This window comes from Oppia nitens, unplaced genomic scaffold (genome assembly GCF_028296485.1).
Source record: "Oppia nitens isolate AA-2021 unplaced genomic scaffold, nextdenovo-longstitch-racon4-pilon3 scaffold7_pilon_pilon_pilon, whole genome shotgun sequence".
Classification (NCBI taxonomy): Eukaryota; Metazoa; Arthropoda; class Arachnida; order Sarcoptiformes; family Oppiidae; genus Oppia; species Oppia nitens.
The window spans coordinates 3,308,357-3,325,561 of NW_026533251.1; the positions used below are offsets into that span (position 1 = coordinate 3,308,357).

Consider the following 17,205-nt stretch of genomic DNA (forward strand, 5'->3'; position numbering starts at 1 on the left):
ACCAGTGCCAATAACCAAGTTTTAATAACTATTAAATCAATAGTGTTAAATAATTTATACAGATAAATCAAATCAAATAATTAGTATATAATAATAATAAATATTATTAATAAATTATTAGTAATTATTACTATTTTGTGATAAATCTTTAGTTAAAAATTTACATTTAATAATTTTTTAAAAACAAATATTTAATAATTTAATATTAAATAATTAAATAATATTTTGTTTTATATATTTGATGGATACATATAAAGTTAGAAATACATTGTTACAAGATAATAAATTTCTAGGTAACAAAATTAAACATGGTAACCATTTTTTAGAAATTTTCTAGAAATTTTCTAGAAATTTCTCTAATATTTTTGTAAATAACTCTTTATTGCTAATACTATACAACTATTTATATTATATATATATATATATATATATGATTATAATTAAAATAATTATTGATTATTTATAAATTATAATTTTATTTAAATTAATATTATTTAAAAATATCATTTAAAAAATAATTTACATAAAGAGAAATTAATATATACTGTATATATATATATATATATTATACATAAATATTTGATTGCATTTTTAATTTTAGCCAAATGTGCCAATAAACAGAAAATATATATTAACAAAATAGATAACAATTTCATAGACTGTATAACTAGTAATCGGAAATAATTCATAACAATAGATAGCAATTGTTGTATAAGATAGTCGTTCAATGGATGACTGAATACGTAATCTATGAATCAGTCGGTTTTGTGGCCAACGATTCAGATACGAGTGTAGGACTGGCAGTGGCCGATGGGCTAAACGGTTCAACCATATTATAATCAATGAATACATAGCAAATACAAACAATTGGCAGAAAACAATTATCAAGAAAAATAGTCGCAACCATTGACTTAATTCCTGCTGATGTCGACTATTACTATAGAAAATCAATACAATTACTGAAAAATATAGATAAATAACTAATAATACTGTAAAACAAATATATATATTAACCGATTCAGTCAATAGTGTAATATACTGGTGTTCAGCAATTAAATCAATTAGTAATTGTCTACTACTATTGTTACCTAATTTATAGATTCGGGTAAATTTATGGGAAATTTCCCAAAATTTTAATACTAAATAACCAACTATTAGTGATACTATAACTACTACATATAATAGTATAGTTGATGAATGTATTACACATATTATGGTTAGAATATTCCATACAATCAATGATATCAATGATATGTTTAATATTTGATAATAATAAACATAAATAGATGCCATTATATGTAATAATATTATATATAAAACAATTGTATAAAAAAATATATTATACACAAAATCCTTTAATAGTTTGACAACTATTAGATAAAATCTGTAGTGCTTTGAGTCTAATGGATATTTTAGTCGATTATATTTCATTGAATAGATTATTGACCAAAATTTTTGGTAGTTTTCATTCAAGTCCTGATATAACCAGTTTGTCCATATTGTTAATAAAAAACAATATAATATCATATTTATGTATGATATTAGATATCCATTGCCCAACAAATGTGTGATATCACATACCAGTGCCAACAGATAGGGATCATCAGTAGTGCCACTAATTATGAATCTAATTAATGTTAAAATTATAGTCAGTTTCAATACAATAACAATCGATAATCGTTTCCAACTTAAGGGTCGTCTATAGTATTGGTCGTCAATTGTTTCAAAAAATGTTATGTAATTGTATTGAATATAATGTTCAATACTTTCAAAAATTGATTTAATATCCGATCCATTATTCAGATGTTTAATTACTTTATTCTGTAAATATTTAAACACGATTGTTATATAAGTTAACTGATGAAATAAAATAATTTTTATTATATTAATAGTATTATGTATTAAATTTGACATTTTTATAATATTAATTTGAGCAAATTAATTAATTTTAATAAAAATAAAATATTTATGTCTAATTATAAATATTAATACTAAAATAAATATAGAAAATATAAATATGATTATATTATTGTTGTAAATAATTTATTTAGTATTTATAATATTTTTAAACAAAGTATCAAAAATAAATTAGTATTATTTTCTCTAAATATATATATTTTTATATATTTAGTTAATTTATTATTTAATTGCACGATATTATCAAACTATTAATATAAAGTAATAATGATCTTTGAATATTGATTTTAGATTTAGTTATTTAAAATTTTATTTCTAATAAATATATTATTTTTTTATGATATTATATGATATACATGTACAGTATGTCCACCATCCCATCTATCAGTGCCAATAGATAGGGATCATCAGTAGTGCAAATAATTATGAGTCTAATTAATAGTATAACTAAACTTAGTTTTAATATAATAACAATCGATAATCGTTTCCAACTTAAGGGTCGTCTATAGTATTGGTCGTCAATTGTTTTAAAAAATGTTATGTAATTGTATTGAATATAGTGTTCAATGCTTTCAAAAATTGACTTAATATCCGATACATTATTCAGATATTTAATTACTTTATTCTGTAAATATTTAAACACAATTGTTATATAAATTAACTGATGAAATAAAATAGTTTTGATTATATTAATAGTATTATGTATTATATTTGACATATTTATAATACAATATTAATTTTAACAAATAAATTAATTATTTTTAAATTTTATTATTAAGATATAATGTTATTATTTTTTACTAGTATCAGATAGTTATTATGAAATATTTCTGTCTAATTTTAAATATTAATAATAAAACATTAAATTACAAAATATAGAAAAAGAGAGAGAATTTTTTTGTATTGTAAATAATTTATTTAGTATTTATAATTTTTCTATAAAAAATAATATTTTTTTATATATTTATTAAATTTATTATTTAATTGCATGATATTATCAAATATTAGCAAACTATTAATATAAGTAAACAACAAAAATTTTGAATATTGATTTTAGATTAAGTCATTAAAATATAAATAAAATATTATTGATAAATTAATATTAAAATATAAAATGTTAAATCAATAGTTTAAAGCTATTATTTATACAGTAAATTAAAAATAAAAATAAATAAATAATAAAATAGTCTAAAAGTTAGATATTAATATTGCCTGGTAAATATTTTCTTAAATCATTAAAAATTATTTGAATTTTTTATTTAGAAAAAAATTTCTAATAGATTTGTTTTTTATTAATCAAAAAAAAAATCATTAGTTAAAATTTATTAGATTTTGTTAAATTTTTTTTATATATAATTACTATTATTTTTAAAACAATATAGTGTTCAATGCTTTCAAAAATTGAATTAATATCCGATCCATTATTCAAGTATTTAATTACTTTATTATGTAAATATTTAAACACAATTTGTATATAAATTAACTGAAGTAATAAAATAGCTTTGATTATATTAATAGTATTATGTATTAAATTAGACATATTTATAATATTATTTAAATAAGTAAATATATTTATAGTAATTATTATAGTTAAACAACAGTTAAAACATTTAATTACAAATTATAGAAAAGAGAAATGATTTTTTTTGTTGGTATTATTGTTAGTGTTGGCAAATAAAAAAGAGAAATATACAAAATATCAGAGAAATTTCTAGAAAGTTTCTATAAAAGAAATTTCTATCTATAGAGGATTCCCATGGTTAATTTTGTTATAAAGTAATTATAATTATTATATATATATATATCACATTTTATATAGTAGTTTTGTACATGTAGTATAATATTATATGTATAGTATTCGTCTCATTAATATAGTATTACAATAGATATTGTGAATCCCATAGTATCCACAATAAAGTTAAATTTCTATAGAAATTTATTTTTTGCGAAATTTTCTAGAAACTTTCTCATGGGGAATTTATTAGAAACTTTCTATTTGCCCATTGTAAATAAGTTATTCCATTATTTATAATATATTTATATCTAAACTTAGTAACAAATAAATTTRGTATTATTTTCTCTATAAAATAATTTTTATATATTTATTAAATTAATTAATTAATTAATTGCATGATATTATCAAATATTAGCAAACTATTAATACAAGTAATGAACTTTGAAAATATTGATTTTGTTATTAAGAGATTGAAACTATAATAAATAAATATTATTATAATTAATTAGCAAATAAACTATAAGTAATAAATTTAACATTGATTTTAGATTTTTTTGTATGAAAATAAAGTAATTGTAATTTCATTGACTTTTTATCAACAAAAAAAATAATTAATTTCCAGTACTACTAATAATATCAATAGTTTATTATCAATAATAATAAATAAACTATGATTTATACACTGAATCTTCTTAATAATTGTCTATAATTTTTATATAAAAAAATGACATTTCATTTATAAAATGTATATAAAAAATGATTTTTTTTTAATTAGATAACAATTTTGATTATAATTGAATAATAAACTTTGATATAAATAGTTTTATAATTTAATATATAATATATAATGTTTGTTGAAAAACATGTATAAAACTGATCCAGGCTATAAAAATTGATACAACTTTTTCTAGAGTCTATAGTAAACTTAGTCTATAGTAATAATAATGATAATAATAATTTTGTTAATGTATTTAATTTTCTAGTTAGTAAAAGTAATAAAAATAAAATTTCTATTAAGAAATTATATCATTAAAAATTGTAAATTAATAAATATATAAATTATTAAAAAAAACATAATAGTCTATTTAAGACCCTGTTTATATTGGAAAGTTTATCAAAATTCAAATTTAAAAAAAATGATAATATGATATACAGTAAACAGACAAAAAAAAATTTATTGTAATTATATTATTATTATTATTATTCAATATATAATTGTTAAATATATATATATATATATATATATACAATATTATATTTTTTAATTATGTATATATATATATATAGTTTATGGCATTTTTACTCTAATTTTAGCCAAATGTGCCAATAAACAGAAAATATATATTAACAAAATATATGATAATTTCATAGACTGTATAACTAGTAATCGGAAATAATTCATAACAATAGATAGTAATCGTAGTATCAGTTAGTAGTTCAATGGATGCCTGAATACGGAGTCTATCCATAGGTGACATACTTGGGTTTGGCCAACGATTCACATACGAGTGTAGGACTGGTAGTGGCCGATGAGCTAAACGGTTCAACCATATTATAATCAATGAATAACTAGAAAACACAACCAATTGGCTGAAAGCAACTAAATTGCAAAATAATGGCAACCATTGGTTTAATTCCTGATTATGTCGACTATTACTATAGAAAATCAATACAATAACTGAAAAATATAGATAAATAAATAGCGAAACCAGAAAACAAATATATTTATTAACCGATTCAGTCAATAGTGTAATATATTGGTGTTCAGCAATAATATCTAATAGTTGTCTACTGTTACCTAATTTATAGATTCGGGTAAATTTATGAGAAATTTCCCAAAATTTTAATATTAAATAACCAACTATTAGAGAACATATAACTAAAACATATAATATCATAGTTGTTGAATGTATTACACATATTATGGTTAGAATATTCCATATAATCAATGATATCAATGATATGTTTACTATTTGATAATAATAATCATAAATAGATGCCATTAAATGTAATAATATCATATATAAAGCAAATGTATAAATAAATATATTAAACGCAAAATCCTTTAATAGTTTGACTAATATTAAATAATATCTATAATGTTTGCCAACTAATGGATATTTTAGTCGATTATATTTCATTGAATAGATTATTGACCAAAATTTTTGATAGTTTTCATTACAGTCCTGATATAACCAGTTTGTCGATATTGTTAATATAAAACAACATAATATAATCATTATGTATGATATTAGATATCCATTGCCCAACAAATATGCTACATCACATACCAGTGCCAATAGATAGGGATCATCAGTAGTGCCACTAATTATGAATCTAATAATTGATAAAATTATAGTCAATTTCAATACAATAACAATCGTTAATCGTTTCCAACTTAAGGGTCGTCTATAGTATTGGTTGTCAATTGTATCAAAAAATGTTATGTAATTGTATTGAATATAGTGTTCAATACTTTCAAAAATTAACTTAATATCCAATCCATTATTAAGATATTTAATTACTTTATTCTGTAAATATTTAAACACAATTTGTATATAAATTGCCAGAAATAATAAAATAGCTTTGATTATATTAATAGTATTATGTATTATATTTGACATATTTATAATATTATTTTGAGCAAATAAATTTTTAAAGATTTAATTAAAGATAAAATGTTATTATTATTTTTTTTATTAGTATCAGATAGCTATAATAAAATCAGTTTAACTATATATTTAATATATTAATAAAACATTTATTACAAAATATAGAAATGACAAATGATTTTTTTTGTGGTGTTGTTGTAAATAATTATTTTAGTATTTATAATATTTAACTACACTTTGTATCAAATAAATTATTATTTGTATTATTTTCTCTATAAAATAATTTTTATATATTTATTAATTTAATTATTTAATTGCATGATATTTTCATAATTAGCAAACTATTAATACAAGTAATGAACTTTGAAAATATTGATTTTGATATTAAGATATTAAACTATAATAATCTTTAATTAATAATAATTATTTTAGTTTATTCAAACTACAGTTACTTCAAAATAAATTATAAAAAACATAATAGTCTATTTAAGACCCTGTTTATATTGGAAAGTTAATCAAAAATAAAATTTAAAAAAATAATAATATGATATACAGTAAACAGATAAAAAAAATTTTTTTTATTGTAATTATATTATTATTATTCAATACATAATTTTAAATATTGGTCTTCAATTGTTTGAAAAAAATGTTATGTAATTGTATTGAATATAGTGTTCAATGCTTTCAAAAATTAACTTAATATCCGATACATTATTAATATATTTAATTACTTTATTCTCTAAATATTTAAACACAATTTATATAATTGCCAGAAATAATAAAGTATTTTTTTATTATACTAATGATATTATGTATTAAATTTGACTAATTTTTTATAATTGTTAAAAATACTAATCAATTAATCTAATATAATAAAAATTATATAAAATATAATTCAACAAATATAGTAAAACAAAATAGAAATTTCATTAAAATTATTTATAATAATTCAATATATTTATTATTATTATTATTTAGTAATTAATCTATTATGATATTATCTTKTATTATATGAATTTTATTTTATTTTTGTATTTATTATTTAATTGTATGATATTTTTATTTTATGGTAAAWTTTTTTTTTATAATTGCTGCAATTAATTTGTAAACAAAAATATTATTAGAAAATATACTTATGATTTAATTAGTATTGAATTACTATAGTAATTATTATATTAATTTATTTAGTTAATAGTAATATATATATATATATAGTAACTAAATAAATTAATATAATAATTACTATATATATATATATATATTACTATTATCAATATTTGATACTATGATTAAAATATCTATTGTCCAGTATATTAGTACTACACATCACATACCAGTGCCAATAGATAGCCAATCATYATCAGTAGTGCTACTAATTAACAAATCTATAATTAATGTCAAAATTTCAATACAATAACAAATTAATACAATTTAATCCGATTTATTACATAGTTTACACAGAAAACAATATTAATAAATAGTTTWAATTTTAATATAGAAAAACAATACATATTTTTAGTAAACATAAACTTTAAATTTTTTTTTAAATTTTTGAAATTAAATATCTATAGTATTGTTTTTACTACAATAAATTATTTAATTACTTAAAAACTTATTGTACRTAATAAATAATAGAAAATAAATTTAATAGTAATTGATTTTTATTATGAAATTAAAAAAATTATTTTCTAATTATAYAAATAAATWTGTTTATCTAACTATAAGTTAGCTAAATATATTGATTTTCAAATTAATTTACAGTATATTATAATTATTGCATTAATAATAGTCAAAAAAAAATAATAATAATTTGCTTTTTAAAAAAATACTTATAAAAAATAATTCTATATTTTTATTAATATATTGATTAATTAATTACTGATATATTGTTTAGTAATAATACAATAACAACCAAAACAAATAAAAAAAATGAAATRTTTTTTAAAAATTTCAAATRTTTTTTATGACTAATAATATAATAATAATAATAATAATATAAAATAATTATCATATATAATATTTAATTATAGTTATTCTCAATTATTATTATTAAATATATTTATAATTAGTTATAATTATATATTATAATTAATAGACAAATATTGATAATTACAATAATTARAAATTATTTTATWTATTAATAAAGAAATTATTGATAAATATCTAACAAAAAATAAATTTATAATTAAAATTATTTATTATATTAAATAGTATTTAGTAAATACAGTTCCGAACAGTTATAGAAACTATAGTATAATAAAAATTATTATATATATATAGATAATAGTTATTAGATAACAATAAAAATATTAACCAAATATTTTGATAAACAAAAAATAACTATTTATAAAATAGACAATAAGTTGATAGCAAACMAAACTATTACACGGATAAAGATTATAGCAATAGATAGCAATCTTAGGACCAGTKGATAGRCGTTCAATAAATCKKAGGACAWGTAGTCTGTCGGTAATCGGTRACGGCATAGGTCGATGGGCCAAYGATTCAAATACGAGTACATCAGTCCAAGTGGACAGTGGGCTAAACGGTTCAAACATATAAATAAAAAAATACTGGAAAAACAACGATAATTGACTTAACATAATAGTTAGCGAAAATAATTGTATCGATAGACTAGTAATTTGATTGTTATATTGATTGGTATTATAGAAAATAATACAMAWATTGTAAAATTCAAATAAATAACAATATAAATGAAAAAACAAATATATTTGTTAATCCATTGYGTTAATTGACAAACATATTGATGTTCAACWAWAATATTYAAYARTAATCGATGATTACCTAATGATTTATAGGCTAAACGAAACTTATGGGAAATTTTCCAAAATTTTACTAATAAATAGCCAATTGTTAGAAATTGTATTAGTATTGAATAGCAAATTGTTGAAACTATTTGAATTGAGCAGGCTAATGTTTGTAWATTCCATATAATTAATAGTAAACTAATTGACCATGATAAGTTTTTTTGATTATTATTATTATTATTATTGTAATCATAAATAGACATTAAAATRTGCAATAGTGTTATTTCGATAATTATTAAATAATAATAAAATTTTAACAATATTATAGTCAATAGTTTKGCAAATATTAGATAATATYTRTAATGTTTTGACTTAACTAATGGATATTTTAGTCGATTATATTTCATTGAATAGATTATTGACCAAAATTTTTGATAATTTTSATTACAATCCTGATATAACCAGTTYAGTGTCGATAGTATWATACTAAACAATAGTATTGATGTTATATAGGCWAATAGATAGCCATTGCCYAGTATATGTGTACAATCGCCTACCAGTGCYAAYAGATAGGGATTATCAGTTGAACCAATTATTGTAAATCTACTAAATGTTATGATTAAACATAATTTCCAAACAATTACTATCGACACCCGTTTCAAATTCAATGGTCGTCTATAGTATTGGTCGTCAATTGTTTTGAAAAATGTTATATAATTTGATTGAATAAACTGTTCAATAGTTTCAATTATATATTTAATATCGAGATTATTGAAATAGTTTCTAATATATGMATAAATAATTAGATAAACAAATACACTATAAGTTTTTAGTAAAACGTATAWTAATTTAATACAATTGATGCAAAAACTAATTATATTAAACATATTTAAAAATATTTAATTTAATATTTTAAAAAAATGAATTAAATATAAATTATTTTTACTATATTTTTTTATAATGTTTTTCAAATAAATATTAAGTTTTAATTAACGAAAATAAGTTGACTATAATTATAACGATTTTTATTGTWATAAATTTAATAYTTCAAAAAATAATATTGATTTTATTMAATATATTATAATTATTATATTGCATTAATAATAGTCAAAATAATATTTAATAGACGATTATTTTAACTTTTATTTTATATATGAATTAAAATAATATAAATATATATATAATTATATTATAATATAATAACAACAACAACAAAAAAGTAGAAATTGATTTATAATAATAAAAATTACAGTAAATTATAAATTAATTAATATAAATTATCGTATAAATTAAGATATTAAATATTTTACTAAAATTAATTATATTTTTAATTACAATCATAAATAATTTAATATTTATAACTTATCTTTTAGGAAATTAAAATTAAGTAATTTTATTCAAAATAAATATATTCATTAATAATATTAAATATTTTTCAATATTATAATATTGTTATTTGACTTATTATTAATTTACTTGTATTGTTTTGACTAAATATTTCATAATTTTTATGTATAGTATTTCATAATTTTATTTTACTTATACTATAATTTAATTAATAAAATGTTATGAAATTCATACTATGAATAATTATAATAKACATAAAATGCAATAATTTAATTAAATATAAAATTATTTTAATATTCTATATATATATATATATATATATAAATATAATTATATTTATTACAAAAAAATTAAAAACATTTCAATATAAATTTTAGTACTTATATATATATATTATATATATATACAGTATATTATAATATTTTTAGTTTATTGAATATTGAAWTTTAGTCTATAATATTAAAATCAAAATAGTTTATTGTTTAGTCAAATATTTAATCAAAAGTGGAAATAAATAATAAATACAATTTTTTTTAAAAAAAWCTTATAATAAGTTCAATGCCTATTAATAAGTATATATATAGTAWATATTTATATATATATTAACCAAATGTWKWAATAAATAGGAAATAAATATTAACAAAATTAATCATAAGTTSATAGCAAACAAAACTAGTTATCGGATATAAATTATARCAATAGATAGCAATCTTAGGACCAGTGGATAGACRTTCAATAAACCGKAGGACACGTAGTCTATCAATCGGTGATGACATACGTGACCAACGATTTACATACGAGTGCATCATCTCAAGTGGCCTATAGGCTAATCGGTACAGCCATATAGACATTATAGTTATTAATGCAAACACATTGAACTGTACTAAAACACTTGCAATCATAAACAGTCGCATCCATACATTGATATCGTTGTGTCGGATCAGATAAAATACAAATACAATTATTGAACAATAGATATAGAAATAGATGGCAATAAAAATACATAARTATTGATTAACCCAAACAGTCAATTGGCTGACATACAGGTGCTCACGGATAATATCCTGGATTTGTCTAATGCCAGCAAAATATTTTGATGCGAAAATTAATTTACGAAATTTTCTAGAAATTTCCCAAAATTTTACTAACAAATAGGTTATGGGTAATATATAAATAACAAACAAATAGCATGTAAATTTAATAAAATGTTTGAATGTWATATAAGTAATACTAGTCCATATAGTGATAATGATAATAATTACTGATATATTAGATAATAATTGTATTGTTTGATTAGATAAATAAATTATTAATAATAYTAAATGTATTATATTTCCCATTAAGAAAGTTATCGGATAATATAGTTTGAAATAATTGAAAATAAATAGTTTCAAAAATAATTGATATATAAAGTTTATCATAACAAACATTAAACATATCAATATTATTACTAATATATAAGATAATAGATTTCCATTGCCCAGTATATATGTACAATCACCTACCAGTGCCAATAGATAGGGATCCGTAGTATTTGAAATAATAATACATCTAATWATTGTTAAAATACAACATAATTTCAATAGTATTGATATCCAAACACGTTTCCAATTCAATGRTCGCCTATAGTATTGGTCGTCAATTGTTTSRAAAAATGTTATATAATTGCTGTGAATATAGTATTCAAAACTATCAAATATATCTTTAATATTAAGACTATTKAGATAATTTATTATTGAATTATAAATCAATTTGTAAATCAATACAATTGTCGTATGAATTAAAACATAAGTAATTTTAATTATGTTAATTATATTTCTAATTACAATCATAATTATTATTATTATTTTGTTTTTAAGTTTTAACTCTTAAAGTTTTATTGAAATTTTTGTATTTTTATTTTTAATATTATATAAATTTTGAAAACTATAAAATTGTTATCTGACTTATTATTATTATTATTATTAATAATTTTTACTTCTATTGTCTAAACAGACTAAATATAAAACTAGTTTATTGTTAGTTATAAATAAATTTTAAAACTATAATTTTTTGGTTTTTTCTTATACAGTATTTTTTTTTATAATTATTTTCTATTAAATCATAATATAATTTATTTTTAATTAGTAAATTGTATGAATAATTTTCAAAACTAAAGTGCAATTATCTAAAAATCATAATTAATTTAATATCATATTTTAGTAGAAATAATAGATTTCAGTATAAATCTATTTTTATTATTTAAAATTTAAAAAATTATTTCGACTTATTTTAATTATTAGATAATATAAAATAATATTTTTTTATTTTGCTTATAATTATTAATATTATATTTTAAGACATCAATGCTAATTATTAGGTTGCATGAATAATTGCTAAATAAAATCAACTTTTATAATAATAATAATAATATAAATAATAAATTTTATGATTATTTTATATTTGTTTTTCATATATATATACAGTATATATATTGAATATATAATTGAATATATATATATATATTATTTGCCTAAAAAATTATTATTAGTTTCGATAGATAAATAGTTGTTTGAAAACTATTTAGTTTTTTGAAAATTGCAAACTGAAAATACTGTACAGGTTTTCAATTATTATAAAAACTATAATATTTTATCCTATCTAAACAATGTATGGAAAACATACCAGTCCTCTCTYTCTCTYTCTCTCTCTCTCTCTCTCTCTCTCTCTCTCTCTCTCTCTCTCTCTCTCTCTCTCTCTCTCTCTCTCTCTCTCTCTCTCTCTCTCTCTCTATCCAATCATAATATAAATTAATTTTATTAATGTATTGATATATATATATACACCCAGTGCTCATGTTTTAGTATTGTAAATTTATTATATATATATATATATATATATATACTGTATAATAGAAATAAATTTCAATAGTAATTTAAAAATAATATATTTAATTAACCATAATAATATTTTTATAGGAAATTTATATATATATATATATATTTAATTTTCTAGTAATTATTAGTTTATATATATATATATATATATTGAAAGTTCAATTTAAAATAAATTTATTCAACAACAGCAACAAAAACAACAAATAATAATATTTATAATTATTTAAATATTTTATTAGTATTTTATCTGTATGTGTATATATATAATATATGTTCACAAAAAAACTAAATATAATTACAATCAAACTTAAATCAAATTAAAATACTAATTGTTTGTTAAAAACTTTTATACTAATATTAATATACTGTATATTAACTTATATATACTGTATATACATTTATTTTAAGGTTTTATTTTACTACATTATATATTTAATAAATTATAAAACACACACATTTATATGATATATTACCAAAACAATATATGATTTATACAATATATATATATTTAATTATTAATAATTATAAATAATTAACACAAAATTTGTTTTTTAAACTATTATTGAAAACTATAGACAAACTCCAGTACAGATAATTAAGTACAGTAAACACACTGTACAGTTGCGCACAATTTATTAAACTAATGATGACTTATATGATGAGTATTACATTAGTCCTATACATCCAATGATAAAACCAAACAAACAAATTATCACTTAATTTGCAATAAATAGATATATATATATTTTCATTTAAAAAAATAAATAAAAACTTCACTTTTTAAAAAGTTACTTAACTATAATTATAATAAACAAAAACAAAAAATAATAAAAAAAAATCATATTTATCTATAAATAATTTTAAATTTTTTTTATTAAAAAAAACTATAGTATTTATTATACAGTATTTAACAAATATAATTGATATAATTTTCTATTATAAGATTAAAAAAAATAAATTGAATAATTAATTAATTAAATAAAATAATATTAATTTCTAATATATATATATATTTTCCATTCAAAATACTATACTATAGGCTATCACGGAACTGGCGGCTACCTGTCCGTATCGTTGCCACCCTACCTGACCCCGTTRGCCCATGCATTTACCAGTGCCGGCCAACTACTCGGCTATCCGACCATCGACTACAACGGACCCGTTCAAAGTGGTTTTGCCGTACCGCAGGGCACACTMCGATCGGGTGCCCGATGTTCGACAGCCAAGGCCTACCTAATACCGGCCAAATCGCGGCCCAATTTGCACGTAATTGCCTTTGCCTTTGTCACCCGTATCGTTGTGGACGATCATCGTCGGGCTACGGCCGTCCAATTTGACCGTTTCTCGCTGTCCTACATTGTCTACGCCAATCGCGAAATTCTGGTAGCGGCCGGTGCTGTCAATTCACCGCAGCTGCTAATGTTGTCCGGTATAGGACCGGCTGATCATCTGAAATCTATGGGCATTCCAGTGGTGGCCAACTTGCCCGTTGGCTACAATCTACAGGATCATATCTATGCCGGGGGTATACACTTCAAAATCAATCAGCCSATACCGTTCAGCCACGARCGTACGTTTAACGGTGCAAATATGGCCAAATATTTTACGGCCGGTACYGGACCGCTAACATCACTGGGCGGTGTCGAAGGCCTRGGATTTGTTAGCACCAAATACGCCAATCTGACCGACGATTGGCCAGACTTTGAAATACATTTGTCRTCSGCAACGGTAACCACTGACGGCGGTCGCGGTCTRACACATTATGCYGGSCTYACGGAYGAAGTCTACGCCCAGGTATACAAACCCTACTCGACCAGTCACTCGTTTTCGTTAGATCCGGTACTACTGCGGCCRAAATCMCGCGGCTATATCCGCYTGMGRTCACCCAATCCGTACGATCATCCRGTTATCGAYCCGAAGTACTTTACCGATCCGGACGACATACACTCGATGGTCGAAGGTATGAAAATATCCATTGCTGTCGGTATTGGACCACCATTTCGGAAGTTCGGGTCYCAACTATTYMGGACAATGTTTCCCGGMTGCGARTCCTATCCCTACCTGAGCGACGAATACCTGGCCTGYGTTGCCCGCAGCTATACGGCCACTATCTATCATCCGTCGGGTACGTGTAAAATGGGCGCCAAATGGGATCCGACGGCCGTAGTCGATCCCAGACTMMGGGTACTCGGTGTACGTGGCCTGCGGGTAGTCGATGCCAGTATTATGCCTACGATTGTATCCGGTAATACCAATGCACCGGTTATTATGATTGCCGAACGGGCCGCTGATTTTATTAGAGCCGAAAAATCAAGCGATTATCTAAAATTGGCYGCAATTTTATAGGTATACCGGTGTGTGTGTRTGAGTGTGTGGGTGTGTATTKTATACCTGTAATTGGTGTCTCTCTGTGCATATATTATATAACATACATGAGCTCTGGCTATGAGGTTAGATATACTGTACACTAGTATGTGAAATGTTTAGTCAATAAAAAATAACTACAATTAGATATATTGATATATTATATAAATAATATTTTTAAAAAAATAATTTAATTAATTAATTACAATAATTATTTTTATCGTGTTTTTTCATACAAATTAATTTATAAATATTTTTTTTGTTTTAAATAATTAGTAATAAATATTGTTTATATCATTGTTTTCGAGATTACATTAAAATATATATTTATTAGAAATKTTTTTTGTTGTTAGATATAAAAAATAACTAAAAATTAATTACATTATAGTATGACAATTCACAATAAGTTATTTATATTGTAATAATAATTTATTATTATTATTATTATGTATTGTAATAATATATTTTATATATAAGTGTTAACTAATTAATTTCATAAGTCTAATATTTTTCAATAATAATAATAATAATAAATATCACATTTTTAATAATAATTTTAATTATTATTACATATATTTTTTTTTAAAAAATACAATTGTTTTTAATTTCAAAAAATAAAAATTTTATGTCAATTGGTGCCATACATTAGTTAGACATTTATATTATTAGTTTCATTATCATTATTATTAAAACAAGTTTATTAATAAATTTTTAATACTATATTCGTATTTAAATACAAATAATAATAAATTTTAAATATTTGTAAACTTAAATAAAATAAAATTATAAAAACTATTAATATTGAATTGTTATATTGAATACATTATATACAGTATATACTGTATATATTATATAAGTAATAAATAATTGTAAATAATACTGTAATTTACTTATATGACAAAACAACAATTTATTTTTATTTTTGATCAATAAATCATTTATTTTTTGTTACATTAAAAATTGAAAAATTAATAATATTAAACTAATTTCTAATTACATTTATATAGAAATAAGTGCAAAATCAGTTAATAAAAGATATAAATAATTTTTAAAATATTAATTAGGTCTTTTAAATATAATCATAATTAATTTAATATATATATATATATATATATATTTATTTATTTAAAATAAAAATGTTAAATATCTATTCACAATAAAAAAAAGTCAAACATATATTCATTAGAAAAATGTCATAAATTTATATACAATAAAAATGTCAAATATTTATTAAATATAAAAATTAATAATTATTTAGATTATTTGGTAATAATATATAAAAAATTTTTGCTTATTATTATATTACATGAGTAATTGTTGTTTATAAAATATGTTTAACTATATTTTTTTTAATAATATACCGTTAATTATCTAATTGTACATTGGTGATATATTGAAAAGTTAATTTTAACGAACAATTGTTATCAAAAATATAATTTCATGTTTATTTTATTTTATATGTTAATAATTAATTATTTTATTGTGTGCACAATATTTTTTTGATAACTATAAATAATTAACTTTATTAACTTTTCATAAACAATATAATATAGTAATACTGCCATTATATAAAATAATATGATGTG

The 17,205-nt window shown here is 20.0% G+C and overlaps 1 protein-coding gene across 1 annotated transcript in view; it reads left to right on the forward strand.

The window, feature by feature from the left end:
- The window catches only part of LOC128963661 (glucose dehydrogenase [FAD, quinone]-like), a 31,653-nt gene extending 16,043 nt beyond the window's left edge, over positions 1–15,610 (forward strand). Inside the window, exon 3 of the mRNA XM_054310175.1 lies at positions 14,295–15,610. Within this exon, the coding sequence (XP_054166150.1) occupies positions 14,295–15,601 (1,307 nt within the window). The 3' untranslated portion in view covers positions 15,602–15,610. The remainder of the gene's footprint in view (positions 1–14,294) is intronic.
- The last annotated feature ends 1,595 nt before the right edge of the window (positions 15,611–17,205 follow it).